At 37.9% G+C, this 23,940-nt stretch overlaps 1 protein-coding gene across 2 annotated transcripts in view; it reads right to left on the minus strand.

The window, feature by feature from the left end:
• The window catches only part of PDGFD (platelet derived growth factor D), a 256,902-nt gene that overhangs the window by 15,006 nt on the left and 217,956 nt on the right, over positions 1-23,940 (minus strand). For both annotated transcript variants that reach the window (XM_004052043.5, XM_004052042.5), the window contains exons 5-6: positions 21,234-21,432; positions 4,692-4,906 (exon numbers count right to left, since the gene is read on the minus strand). In XM_004052043.5, the coding sequence (XP_004052091.1) occupies positions 4,692-4,906; positions 21,234-21,432 (414 nt within the window). The remainder of the gene's footprint in view (positions 1-4,691; positions 4,907-21,233; positions 21,433-23,940) is intronic.

Here is a 23,940-nt window from a genome sequence, read left to right on the forward strand (position 1 = left end):
TTTAGGAAATATCCTGTTCCTTCATTATACACTATCAAGAGAAGAGAACTGAAATAATAGTTTCTTCTAATTGTCTACACAATATGTTTTTCTGGAATCCTCCCTTTAACAAAAATCACTACCCAAATTATCTTTTATATTCTATGATGGGGTTCAGGACACTGTACTCCCAAATGTTTTAAGCTGAAGGAATTTGAGAAAACAAGAAAAGCAGAAAGATCACTCTGACCTTCCCCTCACCCTCCATCCTGAAGGAAGTCATAAAACCTAGGATTTTCTGACCTTCCCATGTAGCAAGTCATAAGACCCTCATGTGAGAGGTGCTCCTGTTATACCCAGAAGAAAGAAGAATTCCCCCCGGCCTTTTTGTTTGAGATGTGGTCTTACTCTGTCACCCAGGCTAGAGTGCAGTTGCATGATCATGATTTGCTGCAACCTTGAACTCCTGGGCTCAAGCAATTCTCCTGCTCAGCCTCCCAAGTAGCTCAGACCACAGACATATCCTCCACACTTGGCTACTTAAAAATAATTCCTTTTTTTATTATTTATTTATTTTTTTGTAGAGATGGGGGTCTCGCTATGTTGACCCAGTTGATCTTGAACTCATAGCCTCAAGGGATCATCCCACCTTGGCCTCTCAAAGTGCTGAGATTACAGGCATGAGCCACTGCTCCTGGCCTAAGAATCCTTATCTCCAAAGACAAAGGTAGAACAAAGAAGAATCTGAACAAACAGGCCTTGCTAATTTTCCCCAGTTTATTACCATTAGATCATACTCTGCCCTATCATATTTCTCCACAACTATCCACACTTTATCAAACTTACTGTAAAAAATTATCAGGTTGAACCCCTTTTTTGGGTCTTTACTTCCTTACCAAGGCCTCTGTGTCATGTAAAACATATTCAATACATGAGTACACTTTTCCTTTGTTATTCTGTCTTTTGTTATAGTGGCCTCAGCCATGAACCTAGGAGGGGTAGAAGAAAAGGTATTTTTCCTACTCTATATCTAGTATATTCCAAGAAGCATAGAATGATTGTTTAGAAAGAGGAAAAATACTTCAACAGGGTACCTACAAACTTTTGAGAGCAAGAAATAATAAAGACAGTCACATTTTACTGCACAGTGAAAACCGCTCAAAACCCGACAGGACAACTAATATGACCTGTGAAAAAAGCAATGATATTAGCTTCGTTAGAAGCTTTCCAGTTTCCCAGATTTAAATTCCTTAAGGTTGAGCACTGAAATATTTGTGGAGAATCACACAAGCCTGTTATGTGACAAGGTCTCATTGCCCCCTTAAGGGTGCTCATCTTTCACAGAAACTCATTTCACATCTCATCAGTTGCAACCATGAGCTGGGGAAACTGGTTTCTCATTTCTCAGAGGTAAGAATACAGACACAGAATTCAGAATAAAAGACTAGAATTTTTCCCTAATGAGACTAGGCTCAAGCAACCCCCACTTCTGGAAATGGAATAAGCCTTTTGCTGTTTCCCACAGGGCACTTGACAGTGATAATTGTGACACATCTCAAAGGTATTTCAGGAGTCTTAGGGGCATATGACAGGAGTGTTTGTTCCAGGTAAGCAGTTACTGGCTGGTGATGGATGTTTATTTTTCCTTTTGTCCAGCACTTGACAGAGTGATTTTATAGAGCTTTGCAGAGTTCTAGAAGTAAAAATATTAGGACACATGTCTTAAAGAGATGCTTTAGATACAGTTTCAAAGGATTCCAATGTTTCAAATCCACTCATGTGACTGAACAAAGAGATCAAGAGTTTTCCCCTCTACACATTAACTGAGAACAGAAATTTGCAAGTAATGGTTATTGTGTGGAGAGATAAGAAAGGAACTAAGAGGAGGAGGGTAGCCAGGCCTTCAGTGTTCTTCAGAACAAACTGGCTGGGAGGCAAGGGTCTTTGGGGGTCTATGGTTCACTCTGCTCTTCCCACAATAAGTAATTTTTTAAATCAAGCTAAAAATTCTATCTGAGCATAGAGTCAAGATAAAAATAAAGCACTCCACAAATACATCAAAGTCCTGACCTCGAATGTTCTTCCTCACAGTTACTGCTAGGTAGAGACCTTGTCACTTCCTAGATTATTTTAACTATAACCTGATTACTGCATTCTGCATTTATCCTTGGGGTATGATTAAAGGTTATAAAATTCAGGTTCTTAGAAGTGAAGGACAACATCCAATCTAGAGTTCATCAGTTCATACAAAAATAAAACACAATGAACATAGATGACAGCATTCTCTAGACATGAGAACATTTTTTTTCCTTTGAAAACAGTGGGGTGGAGCAAGCAATTCTTATGATTAAGAAAATATGTTCCATGTAGGTCTAAAATAGTGTTTCCCTGTCTGAAGTAAGTATGGTCATGATGTAACAATTTCCTACATTTTCCAAGTTGAAAATATCAATTATTACATACTCATTTTTGCTTAATCCAGAAGTTACCTCCTAACTTATTACGATTTTTGTGTTGTTTTCAGAATACAAATCAAAACCAAAACACCACCACCACCACAAAAGCCTCCAAAAAACAGTTTTACAAAGCTGGAGATTTTGTTTAGAGAGAACTACCTATTCCTTTGTTGTGGTGGACACTTTTTAAAAATTATTATTATACTTTAAGTTGTGGGATACTTGTGCAGAACGTGCAGGTTTGTTACGTAGGTATACACGTGCCATGGTGGTTTGCTGCACCCTTTAACCCATCACCTACATTAGGTATTTCTCCTAATGCTATCCCTCCCCCCACCCCCAACCCACCGACAGCCCCCAGTGTGTGATGTTCCCTTCCCTGTGTCCCTGTGTTCAACTCTCACTTATGAGTGAGAACATGTGGTGGTTGGTTTTCTGTTCCTGTGTTAGTTTGCTGAGAATGATGGTTTCCAGCTTCATCCGTGTCTCTGCAAAGGACATGAACTCATCTTTTTTTAAGGCTGCAAAGTATTCCATGGTGTATATGTGCCACATTTTCTTTATCCAGTCTATCATTGATGGGCATTTGGGTTGGTTCCAAGTCTTTGTTATTGTGAATAGTGCTGCAATAAACATATGTGTGCATGTGTCTTTATAGCAGAATGATCTATAATCATTTGGGTATATACCCAGTAATGGGATTGCTGTGGACACTGATGGAGAGCAACTCAAACAGTAATTCCTAACAATGATGTTTGCTTCATATTTTAGTTTATATTTTAAAACATATTTCTGCATGATGTTTAACATCTTGCAAAATATATTTCATATGCATTATTTTATTTGACCCTCAGAGCAACTCTGGAAGGGGTTATCTGATATATTAATTTCTCAGTCCCATTTAAATATGTGAAAACTGAGTCTAAACTTTAGTGACTTGCATGTGTTTCCACAATAATAAAGTAATTAGAGCTGCTGCCTATGTCACAGAACAGCTCTAACTCCTCTTCAGTCTACTCTCTCTCTCTGTCTGTATACACAGACACACACACACACACACACACACATATATATATATATGTAATTTTTTTTTTTGAGATGGAGTTTCTTTTACCCAGGCTGGAGTGCAATGGCGCGATCTCAGCTCACTGCAACCTCCGCCTCCCGGGTTCAAGTGATTCTCCCGCCTCAGCCTCCTGAGTAGCTGGGATTACAGGTGCCTGCCACCACGCCTGGCTAATTTTTGTATTTTTAGTAGAGACGGGGTTTTGCCATGTTGGCCACGCTGTTCTTGAACTCCTGACCTCAGGTGATCCACCCACCTCGGCCTCCCAAAGTGCTAGGATTACAGGCGTGAGCCACCGCGCCCAGCCTATCTTTTATGCTCAATAAAGTGCTATATATTACTAGTGATAAGAAAAACCATAGACCCTGGAACCAGTGGATTGGAGTTGGAGTCCTGGCTCTGTGATTTACTGACCAGGCCATGCTGGCCAACTTACTGATCCTCCTAGGGCTCAGTTTACTCACCTATAAAAAAAGAATAAAAATAGCGACATTTTTACAATATTGTTGATGGGGTGCTAAATGAGCTAATGATTACTTACAATAGTTTTTGTCAAGCAATAAATGCCATTGTTACTGTTATTAAGGTTATTGTGCTCTTTAAGTTTTTGTTCCTCCTATATTCTTTTACTTTTGTCTATTTTTGCATAATCCAAGAGCTGATTCCCTGAGTAGCACTTAATAATAGTTAAAATAAACTGAGCATTTCCAGTTGAAACATACTTCATATTTAGAAAATAAAAAGATCTTTGACAATTTATATTTTGCTATCTTTATTGTGCCAAATTTATTAAATGATATAATTGAATTAAGGTTTTGCTTATGAGATTGTGCCGTCATATCCTGTAAATGAATAACATCATATTTCTTTTTTTTTCTGTCTTTCTGCAAGTAGGTCAAGCTCTGAAATTACTATATCACATATTTGATTATATATTCTAACAAGGTTGATGTTGATCCACATGGTGTATTGTTCAAATTAGAAAAAACAGTGCCTTCGTCAGGATAGGATTAACCTGTCATCAGGACACTTGGCTTGGCAAACCTAGTGTGGGTAGAATTTCTGCTCCTAATCAAACCCTGGCTGGGTGCCCTTTTGCAGTGAACAACCTGAACAACTGTATGCAATGGCCCTGTCTTCCTGAATCCTGTAGATTAAGCATTGCAACAAGAAATCTAAGAATGACATACCTCATGATACTTTTTCACGGTTTTCCCTGAATTGCATGTGCAGGACCTCCAGTTGACAGTTCCACAGCCACAATTTCCTCCACAGCGCTGCACGAGGAGGCAACGTGGAAAGAAGACCACATTGGCCAACTTCAGCTCTTCTCTTATATTGACCGAGTAATTCCTGGGAGTGCAACTGTAACGCTTGGCATCATCATTGAGCCTATCCAGGTCAACTGTAAGCAAATACATGCACTGTGTAAGCAAACACAACAGTAAGCACAATTGCTCAGCATGTGTTTTGGGGAATAGAGTGGGAAGACTCTGTAAGGACAACCTTAATCCTGGGATTAAATCCATCCTCAGGCTCTCAATTACTGGGAACCTAAAGTAAAAGACCGAATTTCTCTCTTGATCCCATCTACCCTTTGAAAATAACAACAAAAACAAAACAAAACAAAAACCTTGGCTAAAATTCATGTCTTGGTTCAAATTTCCTTGCATCTTTTTTATGCAAAAAAAGTTCAGAGGAAAGAAAATGAAACATTTGGCAAATTAAAATAATTGCCTTTATCTTCAAAAAGACAAAATAAATTGCTTCTTCATTCTAAATAAATCCTGACTCTAAGCCATCACTTAAATATAATTTAAATTGTATCTAGGACACATTAGAGACAACCACTGTATTATATTTACCTGGCAGTGAAATTTCACACATAAATGTAATAAAGAAAAGGGTTTTAGTTTTATTTTTAACTTCAAAGTTAATCAACATGTTAGAGAAAATGATTTTTTTGTGTGTGAATATGGTGCATATTTGTGCACTGGGTCCTAGATGGCAGTATAGCATAGTGGTTAAGTGCTTTGGAGCCGCAGTAAAGTTACAACTGCCTTCAATCACATCATGGCTATGTTTCCTTTTAGTCGGAAAGTTATTTAATGGCTCGGAACTTCTGCTTCGTCATCTATAACATGTAATCATTTGAAGAATTGAATGTAACGTGCCTGGCACTCAATGCCAGCTATTCTTACTAATCTTGATTCATTTGAATCTCCCCCTCTCACATTCTTTTCCTTTAAAGTCAAATGGACAAAATTTAAAAATATACTACGTCTTTCTCCCTCTTTATGTTTTCTTCTTTGGACATTATATAAATGATTATCAAGGGATATGGTCAGTGGGACTTCTATGAACTAAAAGCACCACAATATTTTCAAAGCTAAGTCATAAATATTTACTTGAATTCAATTCGCATTATTGTGTTACATAAATTAGATTTGATTTCGTGTTCTCCAAGTCCATCCAATTATCCATCCATTTGGCAGCCAAATCCTCTTATTGGTGCATACATACATGAGTATCTTCTCACAAGAACACAGTTAGAAGCAAGTCCTTTTGTCTGCACAGAACCCACCACCCTTTCCCAATGCACGCCCTTGTGTGCACCAGGCCACCACAGAAGGAATCCCATGAATGTTAGGCAGTTATCACCATGTTCATTCTAAACTCTAGCCCTGGTAAATGTCTTAGGCTTAAACCAAAACTGCTTAAGGAGAAGGAAGAAAAAAAGCCTTTGGGAGTAGAGGTCAAAAGTCAAAGACAGTGTCAGTAGAATGCATCTAAGGAAAATTGCAGGAACAAGTGTGGACCATGAGTCCACTAACCGCATCCCTGTTTGTCTTTTTATATCTACAACTGTGCTTTGATTCTCAAGGGCAGGGATTTATCCCCAATTGTCATACGCTGAGCCCAGGATACTGTGGGAACTAAATAAATGCCAAATAATCACTGTGCATAATTTATTGCTGTTTTTTTCTTCCTTTGTAAAGACATGTCATAACTTTAGCTATAATCAATCCAGATTTAAATTGAATGAACTCTGTCTTGGGAAAGGAACCATTTTATTGCTGCTAAAGCCCTGAAAATAACTGCAAGCAAAGCAGAAAGGATTACATAAATGGATTAAGAAGTGCAGCAATCATCCATTACAAGTGTCACCTTGAGATAAATACTGATGCTGGCCTGTGCATTCCTGGGCTTGTGAACAGGGCTGATGCAGAGGGCCAAATCTGCTGCTTGTGATAATGGGAAGGTATTTGTGTAACACGGAGGACTAAAGAGGTACAATTAGCAGGAAGGGATCGTGATGTGTGAGAAGGCAGAGAGGGACAGGACGCAAGCAGCAACACTGAGTCTCTGCTTTCGTTCAGCCCTCTGCTGAACTATGTCATAACCTTACGGATATGACTACATTTAGTTGTTCCCCACCCATTTGAAGTGAGTATTATTTGCTAAGAGTTAACAGTAAATGACAAAACTGGAATTGAAGCCTTTCCCCCTTTTGCTCCATAGTCTCTGTCACTTTAAGCAGAAGAGAGGGATGGTCAGTAAGCCATTAGTTGAAGGAAGAAGACCAATGTTATGAGGGCTGTATTGGACTTTCCTGTCTGATGTTGAACCGGGGTTGGGTGGTGAATGGCCACATCCTTATCTTCAGAAGACACCCAAGCCAAAGTACAGCATGCCTTCCCTATGGGAATTCCAATAAACTCCAAAGTGCCCTCCACAAACCAGGAGAAGGCATGTAAGCCTCATTCTATTTGAAACCAAACTCCTCACATTGTATAACTCTTTGACTAGCATTGGTTACTTCCATTTCTTACTCACCATGAGGAGATTCACAATTCTGTCAGTTTTATGCATCAATTCACTAATGTCACTAAGAACTGTGACCCAGTGTGACTGCTGTAGAATCCACCTGCCCTACATATCAGGCGATTGAAACCACCGAGGCACTCAATTTAGAATTAGAACTGAAAGGTTGTTCTGACTGGATGCAAATAACTTCAAAGCGTGATTGCAGACTTTCTGCAGGGGATATTGAGTTTCCAGTCAAAGAAGACTGATAAGCCAGTGCAGCAGAGCAGGGAGCCAGACAGAGGCTGAGCAGCAGTTAAGGTTTCTGGTGCTTGGGTTAGAAGGAGAATTCTGGAGTGAGACTTCTGGGAGGGAGACAGGCCAAGTGGTGTCAATCGAGAGAGAGGGGCTGCCCTTTCCGTTCCTGCATCAGTCTCCATAGCTGAACATTTCAGAGCATCAAGGGTGTTCCAAATTTAATTCAAGGGCCCGCTAATTTCAACTAACATCCCTTATTTCATCCCAGTCTACATCATGGAATAATCCCTCTTTTTCTGTCATTCTGAATTTTAGTTTTGCTTTATCAAAGCTCTTTGACATCAATTAAGTTTTTTGGGCCTCATACAGGCAGTTTTCTGGAAAGGCTGAGAAGGCTCCCCTGTCCTCAAAGACTTCCTCTGAACATACTGGTCAAGTGTGGGGTGCTGCACAGTGCACAGGGGAGCACTTCTCCTTCTGCAGCCCCTGTCTCTAGGTGCAGCCTAATCACAGAGGTGCTTTGAGATGTAATAAGAATGCTGGGATCTGAGCTCTAGAATGGGGATGTGAATGCACACCCTTTTATAGTTTCTAATATTAGGTGTGGGAGGAAGGAGAGTCAACCTGTTCTTTTTGATCCTGGCCATCTAGACTACTAAGTGCTGTGTTCCTCATAAGTGCATGAAATACTCATAAATGCTATGAATCACATACAATCATTACTCTTACTTTTGCAGTTGAGGAAACTGAGCCTTTCAAAAGTTAAGAAAAAAAAAAAAAACTTGTCCACAGCCATACAACCAGTCAGTGGTAGAGCCAGAGTTTGAATCCAGGCCTCTTCATGCCTTTTGTACATTATGAGCCCAGTGTAAAGATTTGAAGGAGGGTTCAGAGAGCAGCTTCCACAAGCGATGTTGAAGTCTTCCCACCAGAGGACCACTTGCTGTGCAAATGACCTGGCTTCCTAGGTGCACCCATAGGCACTAACCTGTCATTTTCACAATGTCATTAATACACATACCCAAGCACGAGCAGCTGTGTATCCTCATCCATCTGTTCAGTCCTGACTAATAAACCAGGCAGCTATTCAGAGTCTACTTTTGTCTTTGGTATTGTGATAAAATATATCATCCTTTTATCTGAACTGAGTGGACTTTGGCCAATGCACACTCTTCCTTTTGTCCTCATTTCTCCTTGAACCCTTTCTTGCCTCATCTAGGAGCTGAATGGATTGATAGCAATGATTTGTCCTCAGCAGGAACAAATGCCAGGATCCTAAAGATTCTAGTTTCTGTAGAACAGATAAAACCAATATAATATTTCACATACTTGGCAAGCACAACATGGGTGGTGATCAGCTTAAGATAAAAATTTAAAAATCTATTCCTTATTAAAGTGAAACATATTTATTATTTTATACAAGTTACGTGTTCTGGTGGACAGAAGTCCAAAATGTGCCTTACTGGGTCAAAATCAAGGTATGTAAAGGTAAGTCTGTTTTGGTGAATACAAAAATTCATTATGAAACAAAATAATCTCCTCACTTTGAACATGGGCAAGCACCTTTGTTCTCCATATGCACAATAATTTACTGCTTGTTTTGGTCAACAAGAGGATGGTTTCCTTGGGTCAGTCTCTAAACATTAAGTTATCAGTTGGCTTTCAGTGTGCTGGCCATTCATCAATCTTTATTCTGATAGTAGAATCACATGCTTTTTTCTCTTGATCATCCACAGACTGTCAGAGAATCCAAGTAAACTGCTGCATGTCCTTGAAGATAGCCAGTAATCTTTTTCTTTTTCTTTTCTTTTTTTTTTTTTTTGAGACAGAGTCTTGCTCTGTTGCCCAGGCTGGAGTGCAGTGGCATGATTTCAGCTCACCATAACTTCCGCCTCCCAGGTTTAAGCAATTCTCCCGCCTCAGCCTTCCGAGTAGCTGGGACTACAGGTGTGTGCCACATGCCCAGCTAATTTTTGTATTTTCATTAGAGATAGAGTTTCACCATGTTGGCACCAGTAATCATTTTATTGTTGTTACAAGGTCTAGCCTTTATAATGCTAAAGTTATTTATAAACTCTTAGCAGGCATGCAGCAGCAGCCTACATACTAGTGCATATTTACCACATGGTGATGGCATGTGGAGAATGAGCACTCAAAGTAGGGCCATGATGTTTTTGAAAACCATGCTCTTGTTCTTCTGTTTTGCTTTCTCTGGCATCTCAGCTTGCTATATTATTTTAATCTTCTAGAGCTCAAGTCAAAAGGCATATTCACTCTACATCTCCTATGACTCCTTCTCTATGTACTCACCACACTTTTTCTGCCCTCTATTATAGCATTTACTTCATAGACCTTGTTTTGTTCTTTACAGATAGTCCAACTTACAATGGTTCAACATTATTTTTTTTTTGTTACTTTTTGATGGTGCTTTCAGCTGTGTATGTTAATGGTGAGCACCCACAAAACCATTCTGTTTTTCACTTTCAGTAAAGTATTCAATAAATTATATGAGCTATTAAACCTCTATTATAAAATAGGCTTTGTGGTAGATAATATTGACCAACTATAGGCTGATATATGTGTTCTGAACATGTTTAAGGTAGGCTAGGCTTAGCTATGAAGTTGAGTAGGCTATGTGTATTGAATGTGGTTTGACTTAACTATATTTTCCAATTACAATGTGTTTATTGGGATGTAAACCCATCAAAAGTTAAGAAGCATCCATATTCAGGTGCTTCTCTTCTATTGAACTAAAAAAGTTGTTGGAGGTAGACAGCTAATCATCTTTTTATCCCTTCTCTTCTAGTACTTTGTCCCTAATGTAAGGACCAAATGCAGCTCATTCAAGCTCACTTCTAAAACCATTTGACTTCAACGATTAGGAGCAAGGTGCTGCTGAAGGAAGCACAACATCGTCTTTGTGCCAGATTCCCTTTGCAAGAAATAGACACTCAATAATTACTACCTGAATGAATCAGATAAACCATGGATTTTTTTCAGTTTAATTTTTTATCACAAAGGTGAAACAATTCCAACTATCTTTCAGGAATGCATAGAGTATTATTAATACTTTATATGTTGAATGTTTGGATCTTATCTCAAGACTAGTCTAGGATGTGCTGTAGTGTGAAAGTGTTAGGTTAGAATTAAGAAACTAGGATTTAGAACCATCTCTGCCAAGGATGAACCAAGATGCATGAGATGACTGGCACTAAGATCCGTGAAATATAGAAGGAGTGGCACACATGGTAGAGCATGGTCTTGAGAAGACTGGTTCTCAGATGCAAACATCAAGGTGCTAAGGAACATTGCCTTTGTCAAATGGGAGACAGTGCCATAATCTGTTATGAAAAGTGCTAAACATTTCCCTTTAATGTTGCAGCACTAGGTTTATGATGCTTTGGGGTGGGGCAGGAGGTGAGGGGACTATAGGAATAATTGTATTATTTTTGTTAAACAACCAGGGGATCTCAGCCTTTCTCAAGGTTCATAAATTCACCAGGAGTCTTCATCCTTATGAATATTACAACCTCACTGTGATTTTCAGATTCCCTCTTCTATAAATCAGCACATAATTATGAAAACTGTTTTCACATTTCAATCCCAATGCAGAAGTGCAAATAAATCTGGAAAGGACAATTATTTTATAAGTTTTAATGAGGGACTATCAGGATACTTTAACTTAAAATTATGAAAGACACTGAATTTTGTGACTCCACATGTGGGTTTAACATCTAAAGAATAAAAACATTTACCACTTGTTTTTACACAAATTAACCTAAATCACAGCAAAAGATTCTTAATCAGACAATTCCTGATTTTCAAGGTTTAGAAGCATTGTGAAGCAATGAGTGAATGCAAATTTACTGAGCAACTACTATGTATCCAGCACTTTGTGAGATGCTTTCACAAAATCAAATTTCATTTAATTCTCACAGCAAACCCTCATCTTAGATATTACAATTCCCATTGGATGGATGTAGAAACTGAGTTGCAGAGGACTTAAGTGACTTGCCTAAAGCCACTGGACGTAAGTAGACATTCAGCACATATGTACTGGAAAATCAATGGATGACTGAATGAATATCTGGAAGGCACTGAATTAGCCATGAAAGCAGTAACACCATCATAAAGCAATTCTCTGAACCCTGGGAATTCATGACCTGGGGTGATGTATAAAGTATATCTATGAAATGAAAAATTTTTTAAAAAACAAGTTAGGAGATGAAGGTCTTAAAATTTCTTGTTCTCATTTACTAGACTATGAATCCCTGAGCTTTAAACACCATTGAGTTGCTCACAGCATGAGCTTTGCAGCCAACAAGGCCAAGTTCATGTCATCATTCTCTATTTTCTAGCTCTCACAGAAACTTTCTGAATTTTTTTCTTTTACTATGCAAAATGGGAACCACAGTAGCTCCTGCCAAGGAACTTGTTCAGATTAAATGAGTTTTGAGTGTTTGTAGCACAGGTCTAAATCCTACCTCTCAGTAGGTATGCCCACATTATTATTGAAGTGAGTAACACAGATCAAAGAAGGAAGTTTAAATCAGAAGCACCTAAAACTAGAAGGAGCTGAGATTCTGTAATTGGTGATTACTAAAGAATGGAAGGCCATGCCCACCTTGAACTAAATACAAAAAGCCAATGATCAGGTGTGTTCAGTTTGATTACATCAGACGTAACACTATCCTTTGCAAGTGTATTAGTCCATTCTCATACTGCAATAAAGAAACACCCGAGACTGGGTATTTTATAAAGAAAAGAGGTTTAATGGCCTCACAGTTATGCATTGCTTGGGAGGCGTAAGGAAACTTACAATCATGGCAGAAGGCGAAGGAGAAGCAAAGGCATGTCTTATATGGTGGCAGGAGGGAGAGCATGTGTGCAAGTGTAGGGGAACTGCCCTTTATAAAATCATCAGATCTTGTGCCATTCACTTACTATCACAAGAATAACATGGGGAAAACCATCCCCATGATTCAGTTATCTCCATCTTGTTTCTCCCTTGATATGTGGGGATTATGGGGATTATGGGGATTGCAATTCAAGATGAGATTTGGGTGGGGACACAATGCATAACTATATTAGCAAGTAAAGACACTCATTGAGTTGGATCTCTCAGCACCAGCAGTGCCTACAAGCATATATGCTCTAGGAGCACTGTAGTGTCTCCTTAAGTCTAGTGGGGCATAAAGGAAAACAATCCCATAATAATTTTCCAATGCTTCACAGAAAAAAATTAGCACAGCAAACACAAGGCACACACATTTCTCTTTAACAAGAGTAATTGCAGTGGAAAATGCACATTTGTTCATCCGACACTAAAAGTTACCTATGGCTTTCCACTGTCAAATGGATTTTTCCTATTGATTTGCATTTGAATGACATGCCTAGATGAGGGGAATAACTTTGATAATGAGGGTGGGGTTAGGATATCCACAAAGACGGACAACTGCGTCTAGGATGAAAGCAGAGGTGGCACAGGCACCAGGAGGAAAAACAACTGAAAGTTGTCCCACTGCTGAGATTTTCTTAAAATATTTCATGTGTGTGCCCTCATAGACACACACAACATGATAAACAACAATATGGTTTTTATGAATGCTTGCTGGCAAACAGAGTAAGTGAGGCAGCTAGATACTTACAAATCATACGAGTCATAAACAGTGGCAAAAGTCTCTAAAAGAAAATCTTAGCAGAAAAAAACATCCAATAAGCAAAATAGTGTCAGAAAACTTCTGGATAAATAGTATCAGAAAAGTTTAGTACTTGGAGATGATTTTGTAAACTTTTAATGAGTACACTGATTATACAGATAATTAAATATGACAATATTTGCCAAATACTATCTGTGAGGCTCTCCAGATTACTGATGGTTATCTTAGAGCCTTATAGGGAAGACAGCAGAGCAATTAATAGAAATATCTTGGTTCTGTGCAGAGTTTTGCAAGCAATTCAAATAATAACAGTAGCTATCATTTATTGAGGGTGTTAGATACTCTTTCATTACCTAATCCTAACACAAATTTGCAAAGTGCTTATAATTAGAGCCATTTTACAAAGAGAAGAAAATAGAGAATCAGGGGTCTGTAAGTGACTTCTCCAAGGCCACTGCTACTGATTTTAGGATTTGAGTTAGAGTTTTATTACAAGTTAGTTTGACTCTCAAGTCCATGCTCTTTCCATTGCAACATCCTTCTTTCTTTTGCTCTATTTCTATTAAATTTATGCCAAACAATTTTAATATTGATAAATAAAACTTTCACTTGGTAAAGGTACCAAATATACCACGTGGTTCAGGAAACTCAATGAAGCTAACCATCTTTCAATAATAGAAACTATTATTAACAATAATGTAATATTAATAAGCAACACAAATTATTATTAATGTCTATTATCTACTGATGTCACCAGTACCTCCTTAATTTACAGAGATGTAGTTACAGACATCTCAAGACTGACTGATCTGACTCATCACTGGTGTCGGCCAACAGCTTTTGGCAAATTCTTAACCCAGGTATCAAATAGGCAGACAGAGAAAACTGCAAGCACTCAGTTTCTGAAATATGTTCATATGTTAATGCTCTCTGAATAATTTCCTACATTTGAAATCATTTCTGAAAAATCAAAACTTGTGTCCTCCTGTTTAGCATGCAGTGGCATGACAAAGAAACAGCAATAAATGATAAAATTTTTTTAAAGAACCTATTCTGACTTAAGAGAACTCAGAACAAATGAAAACATACTGATATAAAACATTTATTTCATTTATTTCTCAGTTTCTTATGCTAGTTATTTACCTGTACATAATTTGCAAATTAGAGTCAAATGTTTTAGATTTTAGAGCAAAATGTCATGGAGAAAAGAATAGAATTGGTATTAGATCCTTGGAAATGGGTTGGTAACTGTTCCACAGTTGTAACATCTAACCATTTAGAGTCTGTAAAAATCACATATTTCAAATGTCATCATTTGGAACTAATTTAGTATCAAGATGTTTACTGCACTCAATATTAAAATACTGGTTTTTTTGGTTTTTTTTGTTTTTTTTTTTAAAGCAGGGTCTTCACTCTGTTGACCAGGCTGGAGTGCAGTGGTGCAATCACAGCCCATGGTAGCCTTGAACTACCCGGGCTCAAGTGATCCTCCCACCTCAGCCTCCTGAGTAGCTGGAACTACAGGTATATGCTTCACGCGTGACTAACTTTTGTATTTTTTGTAGAGACAGGTTCTCACCATGTTGCCCAGGCTGGTCTCGCACTCCTGGGCTCAAGCGATCTGCCTACCTCGGCCTCCCAAAGTGTTGGGATCACAGGAGTGAGCCACTGTGTCGAGTCTAAAACACTTTTTAAAAGAGGAGTGGATTTGAATTTTAGCATGTGTATCTAAAAATGATTACTTTTTGGAGAACAATATATTTTAATTAATAGTTTAAAACTATTAATTTGGAATGCCCCAATAATTTTGTTCATATTTTAATCACAACACAAGCTTTGAAAACAGGTTTCCCTCCTTGCCATTATGTCTTGGATTTTTCTTTGGTGAACACACTATCATTCTAGAAAGTCAAGTTCTCCTGGAATAAGAAAAAGAGCAGATCTTATTTATATTGTTTATCTCCATAAATCACCTCTCCGTTAATGTCCAGTCAGGGCTGATCATTTCTTAATTTAGAAATGTTGAATTTTATGATATGAACTTGAATAAATATACATTGTCCTTAAATTCTTAGGTATATGTTTTTTCTGTTTTGTTTTGTTTTTTAATTTTATGATTATTATACTTTAAGTTTTAGGGTACATATGCACAATGTGCAGGTTTGTTACATATGTATACATGTGCCACGTTGGTGTGCTGCACCCATTAACTCGTCATTTAACATTAGGTATATCTCCTAATGCTATCCCTCCCCCCCTCCCCCCCACCCCACAACAGTCCCCAGTGTGTGATGTTCCCCTTCCTGTGTCCATGTGTTCTCACTGTTCAATTCCCACCTATGAGTGAGAACATGCGGTGTTTGGTTTTTTGTCCTTGCGATAGTTTGCTGAGAATGATGGTTTCCAGCTTCATCCATGTCCCTACAAAGGACATGAACTCATCATTTTTTATGGCTGCATAGTATTCCATGGTGTATATGCGCCACATTTTCTTAATCCAGTCTATCGTTGTTGGACATTTAGGTTGGTTCCAAGTCTTTGCTATTGTGAATAGTGCCGCTATAAACATACGTGTGCTTGTGTCTTTATAGCAGCATGATTTATAATCCTTTGGGTATATACCCCGTAATGGGATGGCTGGGTCAAATGGTATTTCTAGTTCTAGATCCCTGAGGAATCACCACACTGACTTCCACAATGGTTGAACTAGTTCACAGTCCCACCAACAGTGTAAAAGTGTTCCTATTTCTCCACATTCTCTCCAGCACCTGTTGTTTCCTGACTTTTTAATGATTGCCATTCTAACTGGTGTGAGATGGTATCTCATTGTGGTTTTGCTTTGCATTTCTCTGATGGCCAGTGATGATGAGTATTTTTTCATGTGTTTTTTGGCTGCATAAATGTCTTCTTTTGAGAAGTGTCTGTTCATATCCTTTGCCCACTTTTTGATGGGGTTTTTTGTTTTTTCTTGTAAATTTGTTTGAGTTCATTGTAGATTCTGGATATTAGCCCTTTGTCAGATGAGTAGGTTGCAAAAATTTTCTCCCATTCTGTAAGTTGCCTGTTCACTCTGATGGTGGTTTCTTTTGCTGTGCAGAAGCTCTTTAGTTTAATTAGATCCCATTTGTCAATTTTGGCTTTTGTTGCCATTGCTTTTGGTGTTTTAGACACGAAGTCCTTGCCCATGCCTATGTCCTGAATGGTATTGCCTGGGTTTTTCTTCTAGGGATTTTATGGTTTTACGTCTAACATTTAAGTCTTTAAACCATCTTGAATTGATTTTTGTATAAGGTGTAAGGAAGGGATCCAGTTTCAGCTTTCTACACAGGGCTAGCCAGTTTTCTCAGCACCATTTATTAAATAGGGAATCCTTTCCCCATTGCTTGTTTTTCTCAGGTTTGTCAAAGATCAGATAGTTGTAGATATGCGGCATTATTTCTGAGGGCTCTGTTCTGTTCCATTGGTCGATATCTCTGTTTTGGTACCAGTACCATGTTGTTTTGGTTACTGTAGCCTTGTAGTGTAGTTTGAAGTCAGGTAGCATGCTGCCTCCAGCTTTGTTCTTTTGGCTTAGGATTGCCTTGGTGATGTGGGCTCTTTTTTGGTTCCACATGAACCTTGAAGTAGTTTTTTCCAATTCTGTGAAGAAAGTCATTGGTAGCTTGATGGGGATGGCATTGAATCTATAAATTACCTTGGGCAGTATGGCCATTTTCACGATATTGATTCTTCCTTCCCATGAGCATGGAATGTTCTTCCATTTCTTTGTATCCTCTTTTATTTCATTGAGCAGTGGTTTGTAGTTCTCCTTGAAGAGGTCCTTCATGTCCCTTGTAAGTTGGATTCATAGGTATTTTATTCTCTTTGAAGCAATTGTGAATGGGAGTTCACTCGTGATTTGGCTCTCTGTTTGTCTGTTATTGGTGTATAAGAATGCTTGTGATTTTTGTACATTGATTTTGTATCCTGAGACTTTGCTGAAATTGCTTATCAGCCTGAGGAGATTTTGGGCTGAGATGATGGGGTTTTCTAGATATACAATGATGTCATCTGCAAACAGGGACAATTTGACTTCCTCTTTTCCTAATTGAATACCCTTTATTTCCTTCTCCTGCCTGATTGCCCTGGAGGCATATGTTTTCAATGAATTGTAGTTTAGTTTTAGTTAAACTGCAGTGGTAATGCAGCAATTTAAGGAGTATTTATGTAGCTTACAGAAAGAACACCCATAGAATTTCACCTAATTTTATGCACACTTCCGATACTCATTAGTATATCTACCATAAAAAGTAAATGCAATTTGAACTTAAAATATTAATTTTTAAAAAATTAATTTCAGGGCAGCTTTGAGGTTAAAAGCATGAGGCTGAAACTACTGGCAAAAATTAGGTTTGAAACTACAGTTATCTACAGATTTCAATTATATATGCTACCCTTTTCTCCATTACCCCTAGGAAACTGAAAGTTGAATATATTAACTTGTTATATTATCTTCACTCCAGAAGCTTTTACAGACAAGTCTGAGCTTATCTATTACTTGTGAATTTTAAAAATGTAGACATTATTGCGTTGACATCCTGGTTTCAATACTTGGTAATTTTATCTGTTTCCTCTCTCTCTCTTTTCTCACCAAAACTTTTACTGTTCTTTTGCATTCGCCATTTTCAACTCTTCTTGAAGAGAACAAAAAGCTCACTTACCACCTCACCTCCCTTCTACTAAATAAAAAGAAGCAAAACACATCATTTAATTGTAAAATATGAACCTTCATATTTTAAATATTCCTGATTCATTATAAGTTATTTACTCAGTGTGTATGCATTCTATTTCAGAGTTCATAAAACTCTGTGTTTTGTACATTCACATTCAAATGTCATCTTAGAATCCTGCTCTTTGCAATCATGAAAAATGCCACTTTCCATCTGTCTGGACAAATCAGAAGAATGGATGCTCAAAAGATATTCATAAATGATGAGCTTGCTTCTGCACAACATCATTAAGAAATTATTATACTGATAGAAGGAGACTTTTTGGAGATCCTGAAAAGGCAAAGTTTTATTTGACACCTAATGGACTTCCATTATCCATCGCTATTTTCCTGTTTTCACTGTTTATTCACTGCTCCCTTCCTCATACATTGGCATACAAGCCATGAATTTGTATTTTTAAGTTCTCAAAGCAGAAAATACCAGGTGAAATATTAAACCTGACTTCCCTTGTTTTTGTGATACATGCAGGTGATTCAGCAGCAATGGAATGATAAATAATTAAATCAACACATTTATACAAGAGAGAGACAGTGGTGACTTGCCAGGGTTAAATTAAATGGTACAAAAATGCCTTAGGGCCATTTTAAACAAGAGATTAAGAAATGCAACCTAAGCCAGCAGGGGAGAGAGACGATGTTTACTTTGTCACAAACATCAAGTAGTATGTCACTTTGAATGCTCTTGCAAGGTTATTTCAGTAACCAAAGACATTTTTAATAAAGCTACCCTCTCCAGTCTATGGGGTGGTTTCTATAAACTTTAGAAATAGGCTAACACTGGATTAGTAATATATTCCATCCCACAAACATTAATTGAGCATCTAAAATATGTCAGAGACTGTTGCAAGTACTGCAGATACAGGATGAACAATCTCTAAAGTAGTGCTTCTTGACACTGGCTGTCTCTAAGGATCACTCTCCTAGGAACCATAAATAATATCAATATATATCCCAGTCTCACCCCATTGAGATTCTGAGTCAATGTATCTGGGGTGGGACTAGGAACCTGAAGGTTTTCAAAGCTCCCTCGGTTATTAAATATTCAGCCAGAGTGGAGAACCATAAGAGGTGCTGGGATCCCAGATCCTCTTAGAGGAAACACAACAGTACAATAACAGTGCAGCAGTAGGACATACAAAGTGAGGTGGTGTCTTAAGTGCTCCTAACTTTACCAAGTTAGGGGGTGGGTAGACATCACAGGGACAGAACAAGGGACAAGGTAGGCTTCACCAAGGAAGTAATGCAAACATATTTCAGAATTCTAAGTCATTATAGCTAGCTAACAATTTTTGAACACGTATGAAGTGTCAGGTGCTCTTGATGGCACCAGAAGCAGTCCCCAGAAGTAGGTGTTATTGCACACACATTGCCAATAAGAAAACTGAGATCAGGGTACCTGCTAAAAAAAAAAAATCACAAAACTTGTAAGTGGCAGGGTTAGAATTTGAATCCAGGCCTTCTGCCTCCAACTCAACACAATTTCTAGGGGGAAAAAAAGTAATGGATTTAGGTGATTTCAAAATTTTAATATTTCCAGAAAAAAGATGCCAAGAAGGGCTGTCCCTTGAATTGCTGAAGACAGAGTCAGCTTTTATTGCTCATTTGTCCAATACTATTTTTATATAAAATTTCCTCTGGGGTTTTCAAAACATGTGCATATTTTACTTTCTTTTAAGTTGACCTAGTAGAGATCCAAACACAGCAATGTCTTACAGAAAAGCAATTTTTTCTTTAAATTGAATCCAATCTGTGCCCTGGAGAGATTCAGGGCTATAGTGATCTGCACATGGCGTATCTCCATAACACCAGGGCCACCAGTGACTTTCTTGTTCCCCTCTTAGCTAAGTCATAAGCAGAAGGCCCAGGCAGGAGTTACTAATTAGTTAACTAATTAGTCATTTTGTCCCAAATGTTATAAATGGTTGTGCTAAAGCAGCCCAGGTTCACAGCTCTTAAAAGTATTCTTAATATTTCAAAGTGCAGGAAACAAGCTGTATCTTGGTGAAATACCTTTATATCTACAATGCAAACCAGCCTTTCGAGACCTTTTAGGGAACATTTCAATTATAACAAACCTTATCAAATAAGGAAAGGACATAACAGACTAGAAGTAATTGTTTTATTCAATAAGAGGCAACTATATTTCATATCTTTATTAACTGGAGTTTTACATGCCAATAAACATTCTCATCCTAAGATCATATCACTCAGATGTAAGACCTGGATATTTATTTTTTTAGTTTAAGCATTGTTTTAACTCATGATGTTCTCTATGCCTTAATTTTCCTCTCGGTTCTCCCCTTATTGTACTTTCCTGAAGTTTCTAATTGAATATGTGCTCTCACACATCTCCAAAGTATTCCAGACCTTCTTTTCCTCTGCCTTGAGACATTTATATCTCGAGCACATAAACCACCCAGGCACCAAGCAGATATCAGATCTAGAAGGTAGAATTGAAATTTTCCAACAAAGTTTTGGCTGTTGCTTTAACAGGGTTCTCTCCTGCCAACACTGACATCCCTGGACTAAACCAATCTTCACACCTATCAGAGAGGCAAAACTATCAATTACACAAGCACTGTTCTTGCAGGCAAGAGACCAGGATCCTCATTCTTCTTCATTGCTAACTAACCACACAGACATTGGCAAATTACTTACTTCCTCTGACTTGGCTTTCTCCACTGTAAAATTGGGGCTAATAATGCCTTGCTTGCCAAAAAATAAGAAGCTGGTTCAGATAATTTTTATAAGATCTCATCCAGCTCCAAACTATGACCTATATATCTTTCACTGGACCAAACCCTTCTTAGTCTGATGCAAAAAAAACACAGTTTGGGCAAAATGCAGAACTTCATTTGAAAGTGCTATGAAACATGACAATGGACTGATAGTAACCACCTGATCTAAGTGAGTTAAATATATTGTACTGCTAATCCTTACTCATTATTACAGGTTATGTCCCTAGTCCAAAAATCTAAACTCTGAAATGATCCAAAATCCAAAACTTTTTGAGCATCAACATGATTCTCAAAGGGAATGCTCACTGGAACATTTTGGAGTTCAGATTTTTGGATTAGGGATACTGAACCAGCAAGTATAAATGTAAATGTTCCAAAATCCAAAAAGCATCCAAAATCCAAAAGACTTCTGGTTTCAAATACTTTGGATAAGGGATACTCAGCTTGTACTGTTAAGATTTCTATGTGCTTATGAAGAATGTACAAGTGTCTGTCTCTTACCTTTTGACTTCCGGTCATGGTATGACCTGCCTCGATAACGAGGGGTGTCCAGATACATATTCTCAAGATCTTCTTGCCATGACTCTGGATTGAAGTACTTGAGCAGATCTTCCACTGTATCAAATTCTGCAATTTTTTTGTCCAGAGCATCCGCAATCAGAGTGGGATCCGTTACTGATGGAGAGTTATAGGATACCCCCTAAGAGTGACATACAGCTCAGTGTACTCAGAATAAGTCCATTGCTGTGAAATACAACAGTCATTCAACTATATGGAAGGAACATAAACAGGCTTCTGAGTGTAAGACATCATACGTTTGAATGCTATGTAAAAACAACATGGTATTGTCTTGCCATATTCTTGGATAAAAATCAATTAATTACTAAAAAGATAATCATTCGCTTTTTTGTAAATCAAATCCAAGTAGATCAGAAAACTTCCAGTTTATCTTAAGTGTAATCATCTAAAAATATAGACGAGATAGAAATATATAAAATTAAGTCATCCGGTTTCTTGGTTCATGGTCCCAAATCATCCACATAACAACAAATAATAGTGGGAATCAAAATTTCAAACTCCTTCCACATTAGTTTTGATAATTAATTCCACTCTCCCACTGTTAAGTTCCACATCCCCCCTTTACAGGTCACCTGGCATTGCAGATGATGTGTGAGCAATGTACGAATCTACTCTGGAGACATTTTCATAAAATCTAGCACTTTCACCAACTTATTTACTGTCAACAAAGATAATTAGCCATGAAATTGGCTCTCTTGACTTAAAAGGAGAGGATTCACATGGGGAACATATTTTTTTAAAGTGCTATAGTTTGCTAGTGATCCCAGTTGCCATTAAAACTTCTCAGGAAGACTCTTTAAATGAGAAACACAACATCATTGAAAGCCTGGAAAGGATTAAGTATTTTGCCATGGAATACATGGAACATGAGGTTTCCAAGCACTTACTTCACTAACCCTTGTACAATCTAGAGGTAAATGAGCCATGATTCAAACATCTCTGTTAAAATTCATGACCCATTAACAAGGAAATAGAGAGCACACAGCCTCAAATGATTTTTAAATGTCTTTAAAGAAACTACCAAACAAATAAGATTCCCTAAAGGCAAATATCTCCTATCACTAAGGGAAAATAGGAATTAATGAAAACTTGCTTTCCTAAGATTTGACTGTAGTATCTAATCAAGAAAAATTATGTGCTATTGAGTCCCAGACAGCCAAGCCCACAACTGATAACCTTACTCTCAGGCAATGTTGTCTCTCTTTAACCAATCAAGGTCCAAAGGTTGCTAAGTGATTTGATGATCATCTGCTCTCAGAGTAACAGTCCCTCTTCACACAACTAAGAGGCTTTAAAGCATTAATCTACCATTGGTATAACTCAAGAGCAGTTTTCAAATATTCCCTGTAGGGAAAAGGGAGTCAAGGGAGTTGGGTGAGAGGGTGAAATAGACCGATGAATGTGTCAGGCCAGCTCTATTTTTTTTTTCTTTTACAAGAAACCATACATCTAATTTTCAGTCATCCTTGTTAAAATAAGTTCTGAACAAACCTTTCCTGCCATGCTACATTCATTACCTTATGAGTCCACTCTGTATTCCGTTCAGGTGTATCCAGGTAATAATGATCATTTATCTGGAGGCACGGTCTTTGTCATACATTACGGAAGAATCCAGAGATTTAATTACAGTTCAAGCCATGTTAAAGATGTCCTCTACAGTCATATTGTTGATATTATATAGCTCTCATCTGGGTGCAGCCATATTTGTTCCTTCTGTTTCTGATAGGTTGTCCCTTTAATCTAGGTGAGTGTGTGTGGGTGTCTGTGTGTGTGTGTGTCTGCTTGACACGAGCTGAACCCTGACTGACACACATCATTTCTGTCTTTCACATCTCTCTTGAGGTCACATGTTAGAGGTGGAAGACTTACAATTCAGGACTATAATTCCAAATCCCCATTAACTTGTATTGTCGGATAATCTACAGTCTATCTGGCTAATATGCACCAGATGGTTTACAAGCAGCCTTGTGTCACAATAGTGTGTGTCTAAGAACCACAAAACTCAAAATGAGCTGATGAAATTAGAAGCATGGCAGCACATAAAAAATCTCTGAAATTAAAATGCTTCCCTCAATTTTGAAATAAAAACAGGGACACCGATCAAGTCATTCCCATGCAAGTGAAAGCTTCTTGTGACAGCTCTGGGGAAAGTGGCTGCATGGAGTTTTCCAGGGTGGCTCCCAGCAGTGCCTAGAATGCAGTGTGTACACAGACATCTCTCTCAGAGAAAGCTGTGGGGAACTCTCAGTCCCTTAGAAGGGAAGGGGAAATTTAATCTCTTCTAACATGAGGCTGAAGAGTCAATCCAAACTATAGGTAAAATGCAAACATGTCCCTATGTATGAGCTTTACTGCTGTTTTCAAGTTTTGATTTAGGGCAGTTGACAGAAACAACAACGACGGCTGAGGAAATATTTATGAATGATGAGGTGACCTAATAAGACTACAAGAACATTTTGGTTTCTGAGATAAATATTTTCAAACTATTTTTGAGAAAAAGAACTAATTTAATGTGTCTCCTTCAGCTGAACAGTAAATATGATTTCATTCAGCTTTTGTCACGTATTTATGAAAATCAATTCTGAAGTTAACTGCATTAATTTAAAATGATAACAATTTGTAAAAAAGA

The sequence above is a fragment of the Gorilla gorilla genome, chromosome 9 (genome assembly GCF_029281585.2).
Source record: "Gorilla gorilla gorilla isolate KB3781 chromosome 9, NHGRI_mGorGor1-v2.1_pri, whole genome shotgun sequence".
Taxonomy (NCBI): domain Eukaryota; kingdom Metazoa; phylum Chordata; class Mammalia; order Primates; family Hominidae; genus Gorilla; species Gorilla gorilla.